Source organism: Tachypleus tridentatus, chromosome 8 (genome assembly GCF_004210375.1).
Source record: "Tachypleus tridentatus isolate NWPU-2018 chromosome 8, ASM421037v1, whole genome shotgun sequence".
Taxonomy (NCBI): Eukaryota; Metazoa; Arthropoda; class Merostomata; order Xiphosura; family Limulidae; genus Tachypleus; species Tachypleus tridentatus.
Window position 1 is genome coordinate 138,736,203 of NC_134832.1, and position 25,296 is coordinate 138,761,498.

The 25,296-nt window shown below is 36.0% G+C and overlaps 2 protein-coding genes across 14 annotated transcripts in view; one reads left to right on the plus strand and one right to left on the minus strand.

Annotated features, from left to right (window-relative positions):
• Positions 1-18,117, plus strand: part of LOC143223604 (tetraspanin-11-like) — a 54,297-nt gene extending 36,180 nt beyond the window's left edge. For 3 of the 9 annotated variants that reach the window (XM_076451765.1, XM_076451763.1, XM_076451764.1), the window contains 2 exons: positions 13,139-13,172; positions 15,738-18,117. In XM_076451765.1, coding sequence (XP_076307880.1) covers positions 13,158-13,172; positions 15,738-16,823 — 1,101 coding nt within the window. In that variant the 5' untranslated portion in view covers positions 13,139-13,157 and the 3' untranslated portion in view covers positions 16,824-18,117. Of the gene's footprint in view, positions 1-1,079; positions 1,130-13,138; positions 13,259-14,524; positions 15,326-15,737 lie in introns of those variants that run through there. The other 6 variants (XM_076451762.1, XM_076451768.1, XM_076451766.1 and 3 more) reach the window with 4 other exon arrangements.
• LOC143223603 (uncharacterized) overlaps positions 1-25,296 on the minus strand; it is a 237,980-nt gene that overhangs the window by 156,162 nt on the left and 56,522 nt on the right. For all 5 annotated transcript variants that reach the window (XR_013012976.1, XM_076451759.1, XM_076451757.1 and 2 more), the window contains one exon: positions 25,190-25,249. Coding sequence is in view for 4 of the 5 variants with exons in the window: in XM_076451759.1 (XP_076307874.1) it covers positions 25,190-25,249 (60 nt within the window). In the remaining variant the exon portion in view is untranslated. The remainder of the gene's footprint in view (positions 1-25,189; positions 25,250-25,296) is intronic.

The window sequence follows — 25,296 nt, forward strand, 5'->3', positions numbered from 1 at the left end:
AGGTGTCCCAAGCTAACGTCTCTTCTCGATGTTAAACTAGGTCAGACGCTGTATTATGTTAGGTGTCTCCCTACGTTGCCATGGTGATACAAGATAGAGGACTCACGTTGTCGCAGCGTGGATTAGGCGATATATTTTGAATGTTAGATCAGATGAAACACTTAGCATTGAAACACCTGAACCATTCCCAGTGTTAAATTATATAAAACACTTTCACAGTTAAAAGAGCTGAACCACTCCCAATGTAAAGTTAGAACAGACATTCCCAGTGTTAAATTATATAAAAAACTAATTATCGAAACAGTTGAACCATTCCTAATATAAAAGTAGAAAAAACATTCACAGTATCAGGTGGCGTTAGTAATTCCAAGTGTTAAATTAGGTCTTTGTGATCATTAGTTAAGTGTTAATCTGTGTCAATCACTTTCGAGGTTTAGGCAGGTTAACCAATCTTGGAGTGGAACGCTAGCATCTAGAGGTAAGTTTATTTAACTTACTTTCCCTCTAGTAGTAACTTACTTTTCTTATTCTTATTTTTCAATTTTTCTTCTTTACTTTGGAGAGCAGTCACCTTCCCATAACTGTCCGCAAGCAGTGAAGGGTAATATAGATTAGTAATATGTGGACTTGAGCACCCACATCTCGCTCTCCCAATTTCTGTATCTATTATTTCTATTGCTATTCCTTCATTTTATTTCTTTATGTGATACTGGCGAATGGAGGTTAAAACTAATAGACGGTGTATCTCCACCGGTGCATTGTGGTTCCTACTTTCGCAGTCACCTCCAAAACCTAGGGTACATTTTATATCCCACATTATAACTTGTACCTTGGGATCTTTTCAATTAGTGCAGAAATTTTTAATTTATTTTTTGTTTCGGCTTGTTTTTGGTTATAACAAACTAATATGTATGTATGTATGTAATCCACTACACTACGAGGGCACTAATTTATCCCAGTGTTAAAACGAGTGGTCGGGTAATAAATGAAGTATATTGAATACACAATGTTTAACTTAAGAAGTCAATAAGTTCCCTAAGCACTAACTTAGATCATTTAATAAATGTTTCTGTTTTTAGACAGTGAAATAAAGGTTTACGGGTCTTGTGAAAAACGTCTTAGCTGTAAGGTGAGTGAGCTAGCCAAGTTCATTTAGTGTTAAGGTAAGTCATAATTTCTTTCCTCCTCCGAGAGACACTCATTTTTTTCAGTCTTAGGTGATTACTACGTTTCTAACAATTTATGTGGTTGAGTCACTGGATTCTCTCAAGTGTTAGATAAAATGAGTTACTACATCTCCAGTGTGATTCAGTTAGATAAGTCATTAACTCTTCTGAGTGAAGTGAATAAATAAGTTTCCAAATATTTTGTTTGGCGAGACACTACGTTTATAATTAAGTACAGTTAGTAGCTTTTCTCATTATTTATGTAAAATGAGTCACTACATTTTTAATTAGTGACTTAGGTGAGTCAGTAATTTCTCTGTGTTCAAATAAAGTGAGTCACTACATTTTTAATTAGTGACTTAGGTGAGTCAGTAATTTCTCTGTGTTCAAATAAAGTGAGTCATTACATTTTTAATTAGTGATTTAGGTGAGTCAGTCACCTCAACTGCCTAAATGAAGCGAGTCACTACGTTTTCGATTAGTGACTTATATAAATCACTGATTTCTATGAGTAAAGTATACGAGTCATTTTCTTTTTTAAATAATGAATTTAGGTGATTTAGTAACTTCCCCAGTCCTAAGTAAAGTGAGTCACAAATTTTAAGTTTAAAGTGTTAAGATAAAAGTTTGTGAGCTTTATGACTGTCAATAACTCTTTCACTTTAAAACTAGTTAACCTCCTACGTACTTTTATCAAAGTCTTAAGTGAAGCACTGAGTTCATAAAAGCTTACATCACTGTTTCAGCAGACTGTGGCGACTCAGTCTCTGCATGCAGTCAACTTTCAAGGGCTGAACAGATCTCTGAAAACGATCTGTAATGATCGATGACTATGTCGTCTAAACTCGAATACTGTATAAACTGATATGATTTTAAAGTAATAACTTCTATCAATACATTAAGATAGGAAATGAGATAGGGCCTGCACGCTACCGAGAATAAACTGCAAATAAAAGAGCATGCTATCTGTCTTGTGTGTGTGATCGTACGTCTCGATATAAGTAAACATACGAAAAATTTACGTCAATTTTATGCTTGTTGCTTCAGTTCATAAGGACTAATAAAACTGTAAACAATAACGCAGCAATGTTTCATAAGCAAAAACAAAGGTAAATGACCACTAGGGGCCCCTCCCACTTTTCGTTTGTTTTAGAATTTCGCACAAAGCTTCTCGAGGTCTGTCTGTGCTAGCCGTCCCTAATTTAGCAGTGTAAGAGTAGAGGGAAGGCAGCTAGTCATCACCACCCACCGCCAACTCTTGGGCTACTCTTTTACCAACGAATAGTGGGATTGACTGTCACATTATAACGTCCCCACGGCTGAACGGGCGAGAATGTTTGGCGCGACGGGGATGCGAACCCGCGACCCTCAGATTACGAGTCGCACGCCTTAACACGCTTGGCCATGCCGGGTCTCCCCCACTTTTCGTGTCAAAATATGTGCTTATGTCTCTATTAAATACTGGAATAAAAAGGTTGATTACGGATCATATTAATAGGAGAAAATACAACTTACTGGAATAAGAAAGCAACTTGACGCTTAAACATATAGGTTTGTGCAAAATAACCGAGACGTCACACTACGACATTTTGGGTACACTTTGGGCTCTCATAAAAAACCACAAAACTGGGTAGGCTACGTAAGTCAGTCTCGTAAATTATAAAGAGAGGGGAGCCAGAGGGTGCTCCCTATAAAACTTTCAAACATGAAGAATAACTCTTTACCGCCCTCTACCTCCCAGCATTACTAGAATATTATAGGTTGTCGACGTATATGTAAATATAGGCCTAGACACCTCAGTTCCCGCTTTCGGCTTCGTTCTGCCGCCTATGAACATTCGTGTTAAAAGCTTTCTAATATCAATCGTATTTGGAAAAACAGAGTCAGCTGACACAAAAGTTAAACCTAAATTCAAATAATGAACTAAGCCTAAGCGATCTTAATACATTCTTAAATCTTACAAGCTATATTACATTAATTAAAGTTCAGCAATTCAGTTTCCGTTCCCGTGTTGATAATTAACTGAAAGAAAATAATTAGATCTCCACCAATATTCCAAACTAGTTTGAGTAATTCACATTTTACAGCTAAAGTAAGCTGTATGAACATTTATTGTGAAAAGTAGGATGGTCTCGAGTTAAATTTATATACTAACAAAACGACAAAATCGTCGAGCAATTTATTAAATATTAATAGAATATGAATATAACGCGTTGGGTATGAGTAATCCACCAGTTGACAATAAGTACACAATAAAAAAAGAGCACAAACAAACGTGCACTGAAACTGAGTTTATGCATTTGTTTGTTTTGGCGCAAAGCTACAAAATAAGGTATCCGCATTTCAACACAACAAGAAATTAAGCTCCGGATTTTACCGTTGCAAATCTTCTGACACAATGGAATATCACATACTAAAACTAAGGGTCGCATTTCATCCGTATGTGATCCTGATAAAAAATGTTGATAGCAAATTAAAGGTTAATCCTACATAAATAATTTACCAAAGGCTAGGATTTATTTCTTTTGGATTTAGCGCAAAGCTACACGAGGGATAGATGCATTAGCCGTCCCCAATTTACCGGTGTAAAACTAAGAAGGAAAGCAACTAGTCATCACCTCCCGCTGGACTACTCTTTTATCAACGAGTAGTGGGATTAACCGTCACATTATAACGCTCCCCCCGACCGAAAGGGCAAGCATGTGTGGTGTGACAGGGATTCGAACCCGCGACTCTCAGATGACGAGTGGAGTGCCTTAACCACCTGGCCCTGCCGGGCCTCAAAGGATAGGGTTTCATTCTTATTATTGAATAGTATAGTGAAAAATCTTTACCTTGTCGTTATCTTACTGTATAATATTGCCACACAATGAAACAAAAAATAGAATTTTTTTTTACGCTGCTGTCGTTGTTGTGTATTGCCAGATAAAGATAAAAATATATAACAACACTTTTTGGCTCTATCATCCCTCAACATAAATAGTCTTGACGTGGCCTGGTTCTCTTCTATTAAATTTAATTATTCTGTTACCTTCAAACTTTCTTTTAATACTACTTCCGTGTTCCTTCACAGGTGGCGCTCTACTAGCATCACACGACACATATTCGTTCTTTCCCAACATTCACATTAATCGAGTAAAACGATCTGTAAAAGAGTTGAAATTTCCTGTTAACATGGGCACAGGAACCAGATGTGTAATGGGTCTCGTTAATTTTCCATCAATTACGTTAGCTACAGGCAGCATTAGATAAATACGAAGTCCCACATCGATTCGTTAAACTTTATACGCTAATCATAGTTGGCGTGAAAATTAAAGTGCAACAGGTACAAGGGCTTCCTTCATCTGATAACAATTTCAAGCCATTAACAACATTCTCTTCAAGTGTAACGATAACTTGATATCAATATAAAATTTGAACTGAGCAAAATAAACTCGAGTGGTCTGTTGAACGAATAAGTTACAAGTTGAAGTACTTAGTGCCGGTGGGTTTGACATGACGTCACAACGTAGTGTTAATTTTTTTAAAAAACCATGCCAAAACATCTACGTTATTGACATAAGTTAACATCGAAATCATTTTCAGCCGAGGCAAAACGGCTCATAGAATAGCTCAAAGTTTGTATTTGTTTGTTTAGTTTTGGCTTTTCAAGTGTAAACTTTTAGCTCATAGTTCTGTCATCACTTGACAAACATGGCGTCACAACGAAGTGTTAATTATTTTTTTTAAACCACGCCAAAACAACTACGTTATTGACATACGTTAACGTCAAAGTCATTTTCAACCGAGGTAAAACGGCTCATAGACTAGCTCTGAGTTTGTTCAGTTTTGGTTTTTCAAGTATAAACTTTTAACACGTTGTTCTGTCATCATTTGTCCAATTTGAGACATTCTAATTGCAGTTTTGGACTCGCGACGTTAAACCCTTTGGACTAATGTATTTCACGAGGGTAGGCTGGTAGAGATCGTGATGAGTAATAAAATTGAATCGGGTACACGTGCTCCTCACACTTGGTGTTGTTGGTGCACGAAAATATAGCTAATAAAAAGGTTTATCAAAAGTTAATCCCTCTATTGAAGCGTAAAAGAATTTCATGTAAAGACACTTCTTAATCATTTTTTTTTTGTACAGAAGACACTAACAAAAGTAACTCCACCTATAATAAGCCAAAAACCTGCTACAATGACACGTAAAACATGATTTCATATGATAATAAGTAACGTCACAGCGTTTCTGTGGTTATATAAACCGACAATTCCGTTGCTATATAAGTCAATCTATGGATGTCAGATCCATCTGGTTGATACAAAGTCAATCTACGGATGTCAGATCCATCTGGTTGATACAAAGTCAATCTACGGATGTCAGATCCATCTGGTTGATACAAAATCAATCTACGGATGTCAGATCCATCTGGTTGATATAAAGTCAATCTACGGATGTCAGATCCATCTGGTTTATACAAAGTCAATCTACGGATGTCAGATCCATCTGGTTGATACACTTTACTTGCTCATCACAACGTTCCGAAGACACTGTTCCCTAACTTTAACCATATATTCCATCCATGACGTTTACCGACAGTTAAGGGCAAACAACTGGTCTGAGCTTTTCATCCTCCTCTTTTATTCACGGGTGGCCAAATATTTGGCGTGACTAAACTGTGAATTCTAGCGTTTGTAGTTCGCTTCCTTTGCCGCAAAAACGCGATCCGCACTTTGAAAGTATGGGAACATTATAACAGTGACAGTCAATCCCCCCCTGTGGGGTCAGATATGTGAAGCCCAAAAGTTAGCGGTGATTGCTGTTGACTAGTTGCCTTCCGTCAAGTTTATTAATCAGTTTAAACTGAGGGAAAAGTGTATGGAGACAATCCTATGACATAACTTACAGGTAAAAATTCTAAAACAAACATAGATACAGTGTGTGTGTGTCCTTAGATTCGAGCTACATCGAGCTATCTGCTGTATCCACCGAAGGGAATCGAACCAATAATTTTACGGTTGTAAATCAAAAGTCTTACCGCTGTTCCACCGGGATACAACGTAAATACAGAAAGGAAATAGCTTTACTTATTTTATGCTGCATTACACCTATTGCCAGTTATAAAATAAGACATTAGATTTTGGATGTAAAAATGAGATAACTTTACATTTTAAGACTTTTAACTGCAAGAGGCATTCGTTAACACTTAACGGTACGTGTTCATCAGACGCTGTATTCACAACTTTAACGGATTCTTGTACGAACAACGATGACCAGGAAACGAAGGTTATAAGTGAAGCCAATTTCCATGTTGTGCCTACGAACACGACATCTACAGAAAATAATGAGCACCTAAAATAGTGTATATCACCAACACGTTAACCAATTCAAGTAACAAAGCACTTTTGAAAACTAAAGATAAATGTGATTGGATGCAGGTGGCAGGTAAGGTATGACGTAGATGATCGATTCTCATACAACAGTGACGTAAGCGTTCCCTACCTATATTATGGATTCTTTAGATGAGCTTTAGTTACATATTTGGATTTGATCGTTGCTGTAGTACGTACCACCATAATGGAGGGGGGGGGATTACTTAATGTTTCTTTGTTGGATGTAAGAACGTATCCTGCCGCTCTTGGAACTACTTACTGCATCGTAAGAGCCAGCGGCCACTCTTGTCCAACATTGCAATTTTTCATTAAGATAAGCTTCTGCGAAAGAGAAAAATATTATCTTAACAGAAGGTTCACTGAGATTCTACTGTATGCTGACGTCTGTTTCCAAGAAAAACTTTAAGCAAACCAAGAGAACAGAAGCCGGTGAGCACATAGTCTTTTGACTTTATATGTATGGTTAATTTTCAATGGTTAGCAAAAGCGTTGCTGGGAGTTTAAATGTACGATTAATATAGCCACATCTTATTGGAGTCCCAGCTATGCAGGGCAACCATAAAACCAGATAAAAACACTTTACGTGGCCACACTTTCTTGGATTTCTAGTCATAGAGTGAAACCTATCCTGATGTAACCATAACTTATTGGAGTCCCAGCCATCTAGAGCAACCATAAAACCTGACGAAAAACTTTGCATTGTCCTTAGTTGTCTTGTTGTTATCATGCCATGGTCAGTATCAAATCATCCGTGACTTATCGTATCGTAATCAGCTTACCAGGGGTAAAACTGAAGATTAATCACGCTAAAAACCGGGTTTCCATACCCATTGTGGGCATTGTGTAGCTCTAAGCTTAATTCAACAAAAATCTCATCGTAATCGTCATCGTGTCGTGGTCAGTGCTAAATTGTCAATGTCGTGTCGTAGTCGTCATCAGGCTGCGGTCAGTGCTAAATTGTCAATACCTTGTCGTAGTCGTCATCGGGCTGCGATCAGTGCTAAATTGTCAATACCTTCAAAGAAATTAACAATGTTCTGGTAAATAAAAGATAAACTCACTTATAAATTATCAGCTAGTCTGCTTAATAAGAATGAATAATTAAATATTTCTGTACAATCATACGTTATTCAAACACCTAAAATATCTTAAGTGTACAAAATAATTTCTTATGACAAACAGAATTAATTAAAATCACGCTACGCCAGCTAGTAAAAGCCGTCCACACCATAACAAGTTTTGTTGTAACATATGGCTTAAAGAAATAGGTTTAGCTCGTGCAAATTTTCATTGTTTAATCTTACAAAACGTTTCACAACAAATAAGCCTACCTCTTTATAATTAATTATGGTTGTCAGAAAATATTAATGTTAAGTTTATTATATTTTTAACACTACATTATTTAACCACTTTTAACCACTCTTATTTAAACTGTGTTCCAACCACTGCTGTATTTGATGTATTCCAGCAGGTCTGATGAGCTCTGGAATGTGCGAAACGCGTCGTCGGCATTGGATATGACGAATATAATGCGTTGAAATAATATTATTATACACTATTCCAATTCTTAAAAGTCCTTAGGAGACTAATGTTAAAAATATAATAGGCCTAATTCTAATGACAAGTATATTTAATTATAATCAGCTGGCTTGGAAAGAATGTTTGTCTGGAATTTAGCACAAAGCTACACAATAAGACCTCAGTGCTTGACCACCATGGGTATCGAAACCCGGTTTCTACCGATATGAGTCCGTAAACATACTGCTGTTCTACTGGGGGCGGCTTCAGTAAAGGGAGTATTTGTGGTATCGCATTAATTAATTAATTAATTCGAACTCGTCGGACCTCCGAATTCCAGAACTTTACGTTTTTGATGTGAGTTTCTTTATGAAGTCCCACATAAAGTGTAATATTGGAACGTGGTTGTGCTATTTTATTTGAGTTCATCAACAGTGACGTGAAACCCAGAAGAACAACTTGTACAGTTGAACGAAACAATTGGTACAGTTAAGCCATTCTAAATCTGAAACGATAACTGTGTTCGTAACGCTCAACATTGGTTCCGATTATTTGGACTCATGCAAAAGAATCGCGTTAAAATTCCAAGATTTGTTGTATTTTTTTTTTTTTTTAAATTATCGACTTAAGATGTTTAGAGTAAAATATCATAATATTAAGAAAAACCAGGAAAATGTGATAGTTGACACTGGGTACTTGAATTTGTTTTTATAACTTTTGATTAGAAACGTAAGGTGTCACAGTAGTTATAATATTCGACTATTATGAAGACATCTCTTGTTTAAATCGTTGTCAAATCAGATTATTTATTTATTATTAATTATATTGACTTGTGTGTACATATTATCATACCTAAAACAAGTTCTTGTAATATTCGAAAAAAAAATGAATACAAATTCTAATTAAGTGAGGGATAATATTATATTACATAATAAACACCAGTGACTGTGTGTTAAATACAACTTAAACATATTTTAAATTCAACAGATAGCGCTGAAATTCATTATTGTTGGTATTTTTCATTTTAGGTAAGATATTTTAAACAATATAGTCAAAAACGTAAAAGCATTTTCTAAAGAAAAGTTCCAACTTTGCCATACCACGTAAGAATACATTTCTTCGAGACCCAGTGTTTCGCAGGGTTCAACATAAATAAGGCTTTACCAAGAAGCACAATTGAACATAACACAAAAATATTCATAAGTACAAATTCTAACCTAGGAATACTTTTATGACCAAATATACAACAGAAACTAGTTTTCGTTAAGTACCAAAAAAAACGATAAACATTTTTATGTATATGTTGTTCATATAATATAATTTTTGAAACACATGTTCATAAAACATATCTTTAGATTTAACTTTGGGAAGATATATTAATAAGTATTCACTATCATATGGCTGGCATTCAGCTAGTTGATTAATAAAAAAATCACAGAATATACAAAGTAAAACATGTATAAATAATTATTTAAAGGTTTATTTATATTATTACTTAATATCAGAACGATATAAATACATGATAAAAACAAACATAATGAGATAGGAAAGCTGTAAATAACTGACACTTTTTCATCTCTATTAACTGTGAAAATAAACCTTGGATTAGTTGGTACAACTATGAGCTCTCGGGATAAAACATTCTACCTCTTGTAAGGAAAGCAACAAACCTTTAGAATGTCGTAGTTTTTCAATGAAAGACAATTAATCAAAAATAGAACGTTTCGGCTGTTCGATACTTTAAAACTTAAAAAACACTTAAAGCCAGCCATTATGATTCGTACACTTATCGAGCCTTTTCTTTAAATTTACTTGCTGTACAACATTTGAAGGCAACCCAATCTAAACGCTGAAGATGACTATTACCCTATTAAAATTTATACTTGTGTTCCTTAGTCCCACTGTTCTCAAGGTTAAATATGGAAACAGGTGATACAACAACACATCAGTTCTCTTTACGATAATAAACATCTCGATCAAGAAACCCGTAACTCTTCTTTTTCCAAGAGAAAATAATATAAGAGATTTCAATCTATACTCATATAGCATCCCAGGCACCATTACTCTGTAATAAACCTGATGGCTCGTGTTGACAATTTTTCAACACTAGCACACAAGACATGATGTGCCGTGTAACAAATCTGAAGGTTAATGTTGACATTTTCGACATTTAATCAGTTTCCTTCTGATATTGTGCATATTTTAATGATACTTGAAACGTATCATGTTCACAACATCACCACAATCTACCAGACACCCCAGTCACGTGGTGGTATGTCTGTGAACTCAACACCGCTAGAAACCGAGTTTTGATACCTGTGGCGGACAGGGCACAGATATTCCATCATGTAGCTTTGTGGTTAATTCCAAACAACTCAGCAGTGATATCTTTCGAAAATATTACACCTGACTCAAACACAGCTAAACACACGAAACGGTATTATATTCATGTGATTCACTCACGATCATTAACCACAAACATTGTTACCGTACTCCAATGCCAATAATCAGTTTTAACATTGTTGTACACATAAACGTGCTGGGTTATAACAAATCATTTCGAAATCGCAGGTAATTAGGTGCAAACACGTTGATAGACTGTAAAATGTGATGTATTTTACAAAAAAAACAAACACACTTACATAACACATATCTGAATTACCTGTTACAGTAACACAGACACACACACACACAGAAATAAACTTGTAATAATAATGAATATCACTGAATATATCAGTCACATTACATGACAAGTCTCCATACGTACATGCACACGAAACTGCTAACGATTAAATTATTATCGACTTATATATTCCCACAAAATGAACATAACGTGGTCAATAAATCTGTTTTTGGATTACGGCGAATGATGAACATAAGATGACTAATACGATCATTTATACAACGACTTTTGTTTCGTATATTAATAAATAACGACTGAGGACTAACCTTCCTTTTCAGGTGACTTCTCTAAACGACCTAGCGACTAATTTCTCTGAATATTTACACATCACTTTGTGTAGAACATTACAAACGGTCAGATGACTAATGTAAAACGTGACTTTTGCGAATAATGTTACAAATATCGACCTGAAGACTATTTCTAAATATCTGTACGTGACTCGTGTAGAATACTGAGAAGTAACCTTGTGATCGGTGTTCCTATATACTTACGTGATTTTTCTGGTTTGTTCTAAATTTCACGCAAAGCTTTCGAGGGCCATCTGCGCTAGCCGTCCCTAATTTTGCAGTGTAAGACTAGAGGGAAGGCAGCTAGTCATCATCACCACCCACCGCCAACTCTTGGGCTACTCTTTTACCAACGAATAGTGGAATTGACCGTCACATTATAACGCCCCCACGGTTGAAAGAGCAAGGATATTCGGTGTGACGGGGATTCGAACCCGCGACCTTCGGAATACGAGTCGAGTGCCTTGACTACCTGGTCATGCCGGGCCAGACGTTTCTGTAAAGTGCTGACAAGAACCGACCATAAGGTCGGTTTCCTAAACACTTGCGCGACTTTTGCGTAGAATAGTGATAACAACCGACCATAAGACTACTTCTATGTACAGGGTGGCCCTAGGTTCCTATCCATCCATATATCTTATGTATCCAGTGTATCTGTGTGCTGACCTTCATTCTCGCTGCATAATATTATGTCACAATACGCTTTTCAAGCGTAAATGGGCTTACATCGGTCATATTTCTCTGAAAAAAGAAACAAATTCATAATACATACGTAATTGAATATAACATAATAACATATGGATGGGTAGGGACTTACGGACCACCCTGTACATGTAACTTTCCATAAATAACGTCTTAACGATTAATATTCTTAAGCATTTTCGTTTGATATTGTCTGGTAACTTGAAACGTAAAAACCTCGTGACTTATCGTAACGAATACCAGAATGTGTCCCCTGTGTAAAACATTATCAACAAATAGACTTGACAACTTATCTCAACTGTGTTCAGTTATTTTTTGTCGTCACTTGTCTATTATTTTGCCACCTCTGCAGTGATGTTCACTTCTTCTCTAAAATATATTCAGATATTTAATTTCCAGACTAAATACAACTATAAGCGATAAAAAAGAAGCATTTTTATTCTTCATGTTACGTGGGTGTAAACAGACACTATTATTAATTAAATACGTTATGTGGTTAAGGCACTCGACTCGTAATCTGAGGGTCGCAGGTTCGAATCCCCGTTACACCAAACATGCTCGCCCTTTTAGCCGTGGGGGGCATTATAATGGTACGGTCAACCCACTATTCGTTGGTAAAAGAGTAGCCCAAGAGTTGGTGGTAGATGGTAATGACTAGCTGCCTTATCTCTAGTCTTACACTGCAAAATTAGAGGCGGCTAGCGCAGATAACCCTCGTGTAGCTTCGCGCGAAATTCACAAACAAACCAATTATTAATTAAAACAATAAAACAACGAACATACAAAAACCGATTTATGTACGAAAACACGGATATGATGTTTTGTAAAGAAAGATAACGTTGTTGACTTGGTGTACACACACACACACACACACACACAACAACAATTCTCCGTCGATTTCAACATTAACTATAACCCTAAAATCTGAGATTCTTTCTTCGTAATGAAAACCGCAAAGTCAGCATTTTGTTTAACAACAAAGGAAGACTAAAAGGTATTCAATAAATAAGTAATAACAAATACAAACGCACACATTTATAAGACCGGCCCTTATTCAATGCATCAAAATGTCACAAGAAATACATGTTAATGTAATCGCACCATTTTATTTTAGCCGCGACATAGCGGTTTACAGAATGGCTCCAAGTTCTAAATACAAACATTTAGTTCATAGCGCCATCTCTTGACCGATTTGAGATGTAATTGCCGCCGCGACTAATGAAGATTACCTCTTGCTTTTTACTATTATATTAATAACTTGTTATTACAGTTATTCAACTGTAGCACCGTTTGCCATTAATTGTGTTATTTGATTATTTTTTGTGGTCATACAAATAAGCATCCTTACATTACTTGATTTATTTTGATGGCGAACCAACATTTTTTTTTTTTTTTTTAAACAGCTGGTGCAGATCTCGAAGGATGATAAACTACAAGGTGTGTAAATGAATAAAAGACCTAACAGGCAGATATTCCACCAGTGTATCAAGTGCTGCGGAGACAAAGCCTGCATTACTTCTCGGGTCTGCATTAGTAACATAAAACTTAAAACTGCTTATCTGCTTGTTCAGCAAGTATCATAACTTAGAAATACATCAAGTTCACTCACTATAACTATACGAGTAGTGATGGAACACTGGATCATATAAAAACAGATTAACTTGATTCGTCCTCAGATACGTATATTGTATATCGTAAAGGCGTCATCACTTTGCAAGAGTACAAAGTTACTCACCCATGGCAACGACTAGTGTTCTAGAGTATTTTGTGACGCAGAAACCCATTATGGTTAACTCGAGTGTCACCCTATAATATGTATTGTAAAATTATGAATGGTTCAAAAAATTATATTAAATAATCTCTACGCCTGAAATAAGTTACGTTAATATATAAATATTTTTTAAAACGTTTGACAACAGACTGACAGATAGAGCACGAATTTGCTCTTCAGTTCGGATGAACTACCACGTGAGAAGACAAACCGAATATGTAACACGTAGCTTAAAGCCAATGTTGAAAAAGAGGGAGGGCCTTCAGTAAACTATTAACTGCCCTACGTTAACTCCCTTCTATAGCTCGCTAGACTTCAGTCATTATTCCCTATAGCGTTCCAATGTCACCTTAGATAAATCACCAGTGGAACTTCCATAATCGTTTCCTGCAGCGCGTGCAGAGCCTCGAGTTATTGCACACACGCTCGAAAGCCCGGCGATAAATTAAACAGCTACGCAAGGATCAGTTTGGGAATACATACACACGTTGGTCACATCTTGCGGTTGTAGCATATTTCCTCTTACGTCAACTTATATATAACTTGCCTAAAGGCCGTGTACTTTAACAAATGTAACGCTCGTATAAGCGGAACCTCTAATATGACCAGTTTGTTATCTGAGAATGCCAGAATCTCTCACCTCAAAAAACAACAATAAACGAATTCACGAACGGGAAACATACTACTTTTAAATGTGAGCGAGAATCGCATGCATGACAAATAGCATAATTCATTTGCATGTAAGTACGTAATAAAAAACAGAGGGCGCTAGTGACGCAGAACATGAAAAAACAACACAAAAATATAGCATATACTCTAATTTAGAATTGAACAAGGACATGAGTTGTATCAAATATTCTGTTTCTATAATGTGTCATAGTTCTGACAAAAGTATCTATAAACACTCTTCAATTATAGTGCGAAAGTGTTATAAAATATTTAACTTTTCAATTGTATTTTCCCACAAAATATGTTAACTTAGTTAATCCAATGAACCTCTTTTTAATAAATAACTTATATTTGATTATTATTAATATCTACGATCAACGATTTAACTGGTTTTGTTTCTTTGGTAGTTTTTGAAATTCGCACAAGGCTATACGAGGGCTGTCTGTGCTAGCCGCCCATAATTTTGCAGTGTAAGACAAGAGGGAAGGCAACTAGTCATCATCACCCACCGCCAACTCTTGGGCTACTCTTTTACCAACGCATTGTGGGATTGACCGTAACCTTATAACGCCCGTACGGCTGAAATGGCGAGCATGTTTGGTGTGAAGGGGATTCGAACCCGCGATCCTCGGATTACAAGTTCAGTGCCCTAACCACCTGGCTGTGCTGGGCTGATTTGAATAGTATGCTCGATTTTGTCTCTCTCTCAAGTTTGGATATCAGATGAACCCTGGAGGATCTGGTGCTGAATATCAATTCCCATGCTGGAAATCGAACCGGGGCCTCCTGGGTATCCTAGCCGCTAGACCACATGGGAAATTCAAATTTGTATTAATTCGTGAGAGTTTGTTTTTAATTTCGCGCAAAGCTACACGAGAGCTATATGTGCTAACCGTCCATAATGTAAAGGGAAGGCAGCTTGTCATAACCACCCACTACCAACTCTTGGGCTATTCTTTTACCAATGCATAATGGGGTTGACCTTCACATAATAACACCCCCACAGCCGATTCGAACTCGCGACCCTCGGATCACGATTGGAGTGCCTTAACCACCTGGCCATGCCGGGCCATTAATTCGCGAGTTCTAAGTGTTTATTTACTCTGCAATATGTTCCAACTCCAATTTTATATCGTCGTCTTTCTAACAGGTAAAAATAATACGTTTCTTTAGACAGTTACAGTATTTTTGCTATATTTAAATCACTATTTATTTTGTTACTCTTTTTATGAAAAATTTATTAAATTATTTGTTAGCTTCTTTTTGAACTTAAAATTACTGGAATACATTACTTGGACTTCTTGTGCTTTAATCAAAATGAGTTATTCATTTAAACGAAAAGAAGGTCTGTTAAGAAAAATGAATACTATTTTAACATTTAAAAATCTAGTGATGTAATTACATTGCTTAATATCATGTTACCCTAACGTGCCTCTTCTGGTGCTAGTATGTTTTTGTCTTGTCTTAGGGTTAACTGATTTGTTGTGGGAAATACATAACAAAGTCACAATTATTACTAACGCTTGTTTTATATTTCTTTTCCGTCCATGTATTTCCAATAGTCGTCTAAGTGTAACGTCATCTCCTCTGTCTCGTCGTTTATCAAAGGGTTCGCCGTCACCACCACCACCAGCTCGATGTTCCTCCACAGAGCGATGAGGTATTACAGGCTCTGGATCTATTCCTGTAACCTGGCCTTACTCTTCAGTGTCCTGATTTTCGTCTCTCTCGCGGCGTGGATCCTTTCCGATCACCACATGGCCCTCTTTCCATACATACGCTACCACCAGCCCACCCTAGTGTACGCCTATTTTGCTCTCGCATTGCAAGGTGGCATTCTACAAGCTATTGGTTGCTGGGCAGCGGTAAGGATGAACGAACGATTTCTCAACGTCTACTGGTCAATCATGCTTGCCCTTCTCGTTGGTGACGTCATCATGGGTATCATTTGGATCTTTCATTACAACCACATAACAGCTAATCTACGTAGTGATCTGAAATCAAGGCTTCAAGTAGATTACGGAAGAGAGCTGCAGTTTCAAATATTATGGGACAAAATTCAAGATGACGCCCAGTGTTGTGGTGTCGACGGTCCCCGAGACTACAACCACACTTTTTGGCTACGACGACAGCGACAAGACTTTCCGAAGTACCACCAAATGGTACCACTGAGCTGCTGTCGTTTCAAGTTCGAAACTCGAATATGGGAGAGCACGTTTCAAAACCATACTTGTGTTGAAAGCTATCTCGAGAGCGATGTTTACCAAGACGGGTGCTACGACGAAGTTCAAAGATGGTTACAAGGAAGCGCAGATTTACTGTGTGTACTAGGATTTTGTGTGATAGCATTCCTAAAAGTTTGTTTTCTTGGCATTCTCCGGTATGAGATTCGGGAAATGATACAGAAAATAAAGATTCTCCAGGAACTCGAGGAACCTTCTCCGCTGCTTGGAATAGACTTGCAGTACGTGAGACCTTTTCAAAACGACCACCATTTAAGGGAAATCTCGCAGAATAATTTTGGAAATCATGTACTTTCAAATAACCAATTCCCACACGAACCGTTTTCCAAAGAAAGCTTCAAGAGTATAAACGGAAACAACAACGAAAGCGAAAATTGGAACTACAATAAAACTAGTGCCGTTTAATATTAGAACTGCTTAACAAACACAGACCGGATATGTGTTAACTGTTTAGCGTCCGCAAGTAGCTTTAAAGCACCTTTACTTTTCGTGTTAGCCTTACAATACAGTCTAACTTAGCCATCAAAGTATTGTGTAAAAAGAAAAAAAAAGTTAGAGAAACACAATAGTATATTGTGGTTATTAGTCTAATAAATAAATACGTTAGCCTTTCAAAACACTATTAAACAGTACTGTCAGAAAGAGCTACATTAAAGTCAGCGCCATCTATTGATGTATATATAGATTCAACTTATTCATATTTTAAATTTTGAAGATTTTCCTTAATATGACAATCTTTATTCACCTTGTTTTGTTAATTCGTGTTTGTTATTTTTGTTTTCTGTTGCTGTTATTATTTTGAGGAAATATAAGGCCTACGTACGTATGTCTTAAATATACATATACAGATGGCGCTAAATAAGATGTACTGTTATGATACTACTGTACCTGGGAAAAACATAACTTATAAAAAAGGCAACGAGTTGAAAGTATCTTGTTAAAATTGTATGTGTACTTCACGTTTAAAAATAGCCTTATTTTCAGTATTCTAAAAATACATTCAACACTGATTTATAAGTGTATTATATTGTTGAAACATTTTAATAACATATTTCTTATTATTGTTAGCAATGTGGGTATCTTACGTTGATTTGACTATTTATTTGTTAAATTACTGTTGATGATTGAAGAGTAGATAGTTTTGTTTGTTTTTTTAGAAATTTCAGTACATACTAGAACAGTTTAGATATTTTGGCTTTAAAATAAGAAACGTTCTTGTATTATTAGCCCCGATGAAGCCTTAATGGCAAAACGTTGGCTGAAATAAAATGTTTTATTATTTCCTAGATTACAAAGACCTTACATTTTTGTTTTCCTTTTTAATTTTATTATCGAAAAGATAATAGTCATGGAAGCGTTACATATAAGACAAAATATTGTAAAATCACAGCTGAAAATGATTTTCTGGTAATTTAACTGTATTCAGTAAATACAGTGATGGGATGTTGCTAGCGATTATCTAAACCAGTCTGCTGTGACGTTCACTTTTTTGTGCACGTAGGATTACAGTTGAGTAATAGATACGCGTAGAAAGCTGTAATACTTAGAATTATGGGCTAATATCAGCATTTTACAAAGTGAAAAACCGATACAACATTGCTTTCTGTATGATGGAGTAAAATGCTTTTTTTACTCGCTACGATTTCGTTCGATTCGACCGAGTTCGTAACCCCAAATAAACAATCAGTTCCATACAATAGCTTTTAATGTGATTTGTGTTTCACATTTCGAAAACTTTCAGCAAACACTGCAAGTATTTGTATCTAAAAGATCAGATTTTCTAACTAAAACGGAGTTTCCTACCTCGAACTTTAATTTAAAATTATACAAATATACATTAACAAAATATAACCAATTATCCCAATACTTTCACACTTTCTGTTTAAAGTGACGTGTATATAATACGAGGGCTGTTCAAAAAATACGCGGACTGTTTGAATTTCGCGGCTCCAGTTGGTTCCATGGAAATCCGCTTGGTGTCGCTAGGTTCGCACAGATCAGCTGATTACGACGCCATTTCCCGATTGCAGATATCTTCATTTGTGTATTAGCTACGCGGTTTTAAGTGAAGTGCGATTTTTTCGTTTGGCGGATTTCAGAATGAATGACCAGAAGGAGCAACGACTTGCTGTGAAATTTTGTGTTAAACTTGGAAAATCTGCGACTGAAACTTTTGCTATGCTTAACACAGCTTACGGTGATGTTGCTATGAAGTGTACGGCATGTTTCAAGTGGCATGAACGTTTTAAGGATGGTCGACAGTCCATTGAAGATGATGAGCGTCCTGGACGTCCTTCCACGTCAACTGACGACCCACACGTCGACAAAATCAACACTCTGGTGTGGGCAAATTGACGTCTGACTGTCAGGGAGCTTACGGCATGTTTCAAGTGGCATGAACGTTTTAAGGATGGTCGACAGTCCATTGAAGATGATGAGCGTCCTGGACGTCCTTCCACACTCTGGTGCGGGCAAATCGATGTCTGACTGTCAGGGAGCTTGCTGAAGAGTGTGGGATATCAGTTGGATCTTGTTACGAGATTTTGACCGAAAAATTGAAGATCCACCGCGTTGCTGCGAAATTCAGCCCTCAGAACTCGTGAGTTTTTGGCCAAACACTCAATCACTGTTCTTCCCCACCCACAACCCTACTCACCTGACCTTGCTCCTTGCGATTTTTTCTTGTTCCCCAAACTCAAAAGACCCTTGAAAGGAAGAAGATTTGAGACGATTCCCGAGATTAAGGCAAATGCAACGAAGGAGCTGGAGGACATTACAAAAGAAGCGTACCAGGACTGTTTCAACAAGTGGAAACACCGTTGGGATAAGTGTGTGCGTTGGGGAGGAGAGTACTTTGAAGGGGTCCCAGACCTGTAACTTCTAAATAAAGAACATTTTGTTTTATGACGTCAGTCCGCGGATTTTTTTAACAGACCTCGTAGATGAAATAAATATTAAAACTGAGTTTGTTTCTGGAACACACACAGAGATTTTCCTTTGTCCAATGGCTTATAAATTTCACTCGGTAGTTAACAGTTCCATGAAGTGACTACGAGGAGGTGCGCGCATCTTCACTGTTTATTACATTGAGTTAAATCTAAAACAAGTGGTTACATCACAACTTTTTTAAAAGGTTGCATTCCCCGTACACTACACTGCACCCCACCTACTTTTAGATTTTGAGTTTAGTATAAGGTTCTCAAATATCTTCAAATTGTATTTTGAGTTGAAGGATATTCAAATATCTTCAAATTGTATTTTGAGTTGAAGGATATTCTGAGTGTTGAGCTATGAGATGCTAAATGAGTGACTCGCCTCTTCGTACTTACAAATCCTCCTCACAATTTCTACAGTAGTACAAACCTTGACACACACACAAAATTACACAACTGTATAAAATAAAACAAAAATTGTATTCATAACAAACAACGAAACATGAAAAAATCCAAGATTTGTGGTTGAACACAGCTTCGTGTAACATTGCATGAATGCATAAAGCAACACACAACAATGACAAAATATTTGTGTAAACGACTTGACAATACATAAAGTACAGTGAAAGCTAATTTCGTATTGCTCATTAGGCAGTGACGGAGCTCCCATTCAGCTAATTCGCGAAATATTTCTTATGCTTCCAAACATTAAACGACTGTTGTTTCACACTGAGAAAAAAAAACAACATAACCAAATACAGAAAAAAGTCATTACAGTCCAACATTTAAAAAAAATGTATCACGTAATAAAAACTTACCAACACATAAGCCACTGTTTCACACAATATTAACTCACAATGATGTAATATATACTCTTCAAAAACAGAAACGCAAAAGGGATATTTTTGTTATTTTAAAGAGAAATATATGTAATAACGTTACAAGCTCAGAGTATGTGATGTTAACACGTGTTAAGGCACTGATTGTCAGACCAAAATGACAATAAAAGTTGTACACATTTTGAAACGGAGGAAAACAACGGATTTTTCGCCAAAACGCATTCGTGTTCAATAAATTTGTTTGAGAGATCTGCATGTTCTGCAAGTGCAACATGTGCAAAATCCCTATAAAAGTGACGGGTTCTCGGTTTCCATAGCTCAGTATTAAACCACCGACACGCAATACAGTTACGCCAAGAGTGACTGAAGCACAACGCAACAATGCCATTGGTCGCTTGGAAGCAGGCGAATCTCGATCAGATGTTGCCAGAGCTGTGAATGTCCACCCAAGCACCATCACAAGGCTATGAAATCGTTACCAACAACATGGATCAACTCGTGACCGTTCACGATCTGGCAGACCTTGTGTGACCACGCCCGCACAAGATCGCTACATCCGGTTACGTCACCTTCGGGATAGGACCACCACTGCGATGTCTACTGCCTCAACCATACCAGGGCTGCGTAGGATTTCCGATCAGACCGTACGCAACCGTCGACGAGATTCTTGGGCCCCATGTGCAATCCATCATGGTGAACGTCAACGACGTTTTTCAACATGACAACGCCCGTCCTCACATAGCCCAACTCACCACTGTCTTCTTGACACACCACAACATCAACGTTCTTCCCTGGCGTTCCAGATCACCAGCTTTAAACCCCATCGAACATCTTTGGGATGAGTTGGACCGACGTCTGCGACGGCGACAACCTCAACCGCAGACTCTACCTCAGCTTGCAGCAGCTTTGCAGGCTGAGTGGACAGCCATTCCACAGGATGTGATTCGTCATCTCATCGCTTCCATGGGCAGGAGATGCCAAGCAGTTATTGATGCTCACGGGGGGCATACTCGTTATTGACGTTGAGTGACATTAAACGTCAACTAGTGAGCGTGGACTTCGCCTTTGCAGACTTTGGATGTTCAGCAGTAAATGTGCAAAGTTTCACACATGTCATACAGAACTACCCGGAATAAACTTGTTAACAATATGTCTCAAATTTTACCTTTTGCGTTTCTTTTCTTGAAGAGTATATTACCTCTAAAAATAAATTTGTAGACATATCATCTGGTTAAACTTAACACAACTCACAAATACACAGTTACTAATAATCTACACACACATCATGCAGTTACCATAGTAATAGACTGTGTTATGAAGAAAGTTTGATAAAATGTTACGTAATAAATTAGGGACAAAGTAGCAAACTGGATATAGTTATGTATTATGAAATTAAATATTACATTCCGTAATAAAATATATATATGTTATAATTGTAGGTTTTTAGAGTAAAGGACTAGGCAAAAAATATTTTAGTCCTTTTGTACTCAAAGCATTTACTGCTGCTCACTCATCAATCCCATTGTTTTTAGAATAACGCTATTCTTTCAATTCGGGTAAAATTTAATAGGTTTAACACTGAACACCCTATAGAAGTTGTTTCGTCATAAGTATAAATCAGCGATGTGAAAATATGTAACACGATTCGATAATCACGTAGGCCTCATATGCTACATCATTATAAGTCAGTTCCACGAAGGTTGTTGACTTTGTTATTCTTCTGCATCAAAAAATATTACGATAGAAATGTGGATTTGTGTTGCAGCACAAGACGTTAAGGTGCCAGAATTGATGAAATAATGGAGTGTGCTTCAAATTTCGGGAACACCGTTTTTATAAAAAAAATATCTGCTTATCTTTATTGAATTTTGTTGGATTTGATTGGTGTATATATATATTGCAAGCTGGATACTATTTTATATATATATATATTTCTGATCTCTGTTATGTTGACATAAAAATACTACCATACCAGAATAACTGGTATGGTTATTCGCTCACATGTCAAATATGTAACTGAACAAAGTTCTTGGACTTCAACTGGAAAAAATAATTTTTTTATACACACGTATATACACAAATTGTTTTCGCAAATTCATTTGATCAGTTTCGTAGAACAATAATTAATTTTAGCCTGCAGTTGTTCTTTTACAATCAGAAATAATTTAACTACATCAGCGTTAACTAACCTATGAATTGGATGATATTTCAAAATACAGCCTCATTGCTATACCAGTTCTATTTTCACCAAATTTCCCAACTTTTGACTTTTTTTACCTGAACGATTTTAAATGTCTTGACTTCTTTTCGCATTGAATAACTGCAAATTTTAAAGCAAATACTTTAACACAACAACAAATAACACTACGTAAAATCTAAATGCAACAACATTTAATTTTTAATATCACTTTTTAAATAATGATAATTACTACGGCGCCACCTACCAACGTAATTTGTATGCAATACTGAAACAGATGCTTAAAAATAGAACAAAAACCACACACGTTAAAAGCGAGGAGTATGCAGCAGACGAAACGCTGCATTCTCTTCCTCACACCTATAAACAATACAGTTTACGCGTTATATTTAATTAGTTGTACATTTTACTAGGTATATGTTTCCAGTTCTGACCTATGTAGGTAGTCTGATATGTTCAGATGTTAATATTAAGGCATTAAAAGCTAATAATTACACAAGCATCTTTATTTACATATATATATATATATATATATATACATAATCTAAAAATAAGATACGACTTTTAGCGTTTTTATTCAGCATAAGCAGTAACTCCGTTGAAAATAGTAATTTATTTGTATTATCTTATTTACGAAAACTTTCATGGCAAAAGAAATTCGGATATTAAAACAAAACATTTCCTGAAACAGCAGATTATTTTCACATAGAAAAACATTTAAAAATACCCCGTAAATAATTATAAAAAGAATGTTTAAAATTAGGCCTGAAGAGTGAGGTAAGTTGTAGATGTGTTAGCCATTTGTCTAGTGTTATCTAGAGTTTAAAATAAGATGTTGACTACACATGTGAAAAAGTAGTGCTAGTACATATATATATATGTATAATTTTTAGAAACATCCTTAAGATGTAAGAGAAATAAACGTGTTTTAATGAAGTGTTTCTTCACCTTTCTTTGAAATAAGAAGTAAAAAGTAAGTCACACCGCTTTCAACAAAAAATTTTTCGGAAACCCTACATACAATTTTTTAATTAAAGAAATAATATTAATAAATTTGTATGTTCTCACTCAAAAAAGAAAATGATACACTAAAAGCCACAGATTTCCTGATGTATATATTAAAGTGCTAATACCCATACCAGCTGTCTTGAGAATCCAAGTCACACATTTGTTTATGTAAAAAACGTTAACAGAAATCGTTTGCATGCAGGATTTGCAATATCAACGTATTCTTACATTCTTTTTTTTTTTTTTAAGATTCGTTTGATCTTGCATTTCCCACAAAGTTACAGAAGGGCTATCTGCAATAGCTGTCCCTAATTTGGCAGTAAAAGACTAGAGAAAAGGCAGCTAGTCACCTCACTACCAACTATTGTCAACTCTGGGGCTACTCCTTCACCAACAAACTGTAGGATTGATTATCATGTTATAACATCCTCATGGCTAAAAGGATTTGAACACACAACCCTCGGGCTGCATGCCAAAGTGTCCTAGCCATCTGACCAGCTTATTATTATTATTACTAAAAGATAATAAGCAGCCTAATGAAACATGGAGAGTTTCCCTCTACAAATTTCAAATTTGTTTTTCAGTACAGCCAACATAACATTCTCCTCTTTAACAAAACTGTCAAAGATTATACACTAAAAAGATCTCTATCTATCATAACATGAAGATGTTGAATAATTAGAGCTAAATAAAAGTATAATTTGCTAAGAAGTGTTGTTTTTTCCAAAGTTTCATGCAAAGCTACAGAATGCTTAGCTGCATGTAGCCATTCCTTATTTTGCACTGATACACTACAGGGAAGATAGTTAATCAATAACACCAAGAACTGTATGATGAAACAATGAAATTTAACCATCACTCTCATAGTGCACCCAATGCCACAATATTATGCTCCACTCTTTACAAAAAAACAGTATCAAACCATGAATCCTCAGATGCACAGTCTTAACAAGCTAATTAGACCATACTCAGTCCAACAAAAGCACACAGGTTGAAACTAAATCACAGTTTTCTGAGGTCAACACACCACCCAAAGTGAATATTATAACTTACTAATAACACAATGAAAAGAAATTAAAATATTAAATTTGCTGGAATTTTATTTTATCTCTACAAAACTAATAAAATCACTAATAACGTTTGTCTGAACGGTTGACCAACACTCGTAAGAACTCTTCATCACATATGCAATGTTTAAGGGTGATTTGTATCAAAATGGTTATTCCTTTGAAAGAAATATTTTAAATAAACTGAAGCTATTATAAAGCTGATAGTGATTCGTTTCAACATAATTTGTTTCACTGTATTTTATTTTCCCTGTTATTAAGCATAACATTCCAAATTTTAAGTTACCCTACCAAACATTTCATTGATGATATAATTATTACAAGACAACATATTTTCAATATCATGAGTGTTTTCAATGTTCCAGAATATAATAAAAATTTCACTTTACCCTCGGTTAACTAACAATTCTAAATCGTTCTAAATTCTAAAATGAGAAACATTGTTCTTCTTTTAATAGTTCAGAACACGTAGAAGTTTTTGTATTTTTAATTCACAATTTCATACTATTTTACCTCCTCCCCCCTCAAAAAAAAAATTCTGCAGATTCCCATGGTGAGTTTTTGTTCTTTTAAAATATAGAATAAAAACAACTATAATACTTGAGATGTTGCTTGTTATAACAAAGTTCCTAAAAATCCAAAATGATGTAAAGTCACTTTTTTTACAACTTGGGTACAATATTTGTTTAATCTGATAGAGATTTCTCTAACCATCATGAATCCTTACCTGTAACTTCTCTTCCAGGACTGTTGCTGTAAAATCCACAACGGAGCCCCCAACCACAACCTAGAGACAGACCTAAGATATTATTAAATCCCTTAACTATTTTAAGA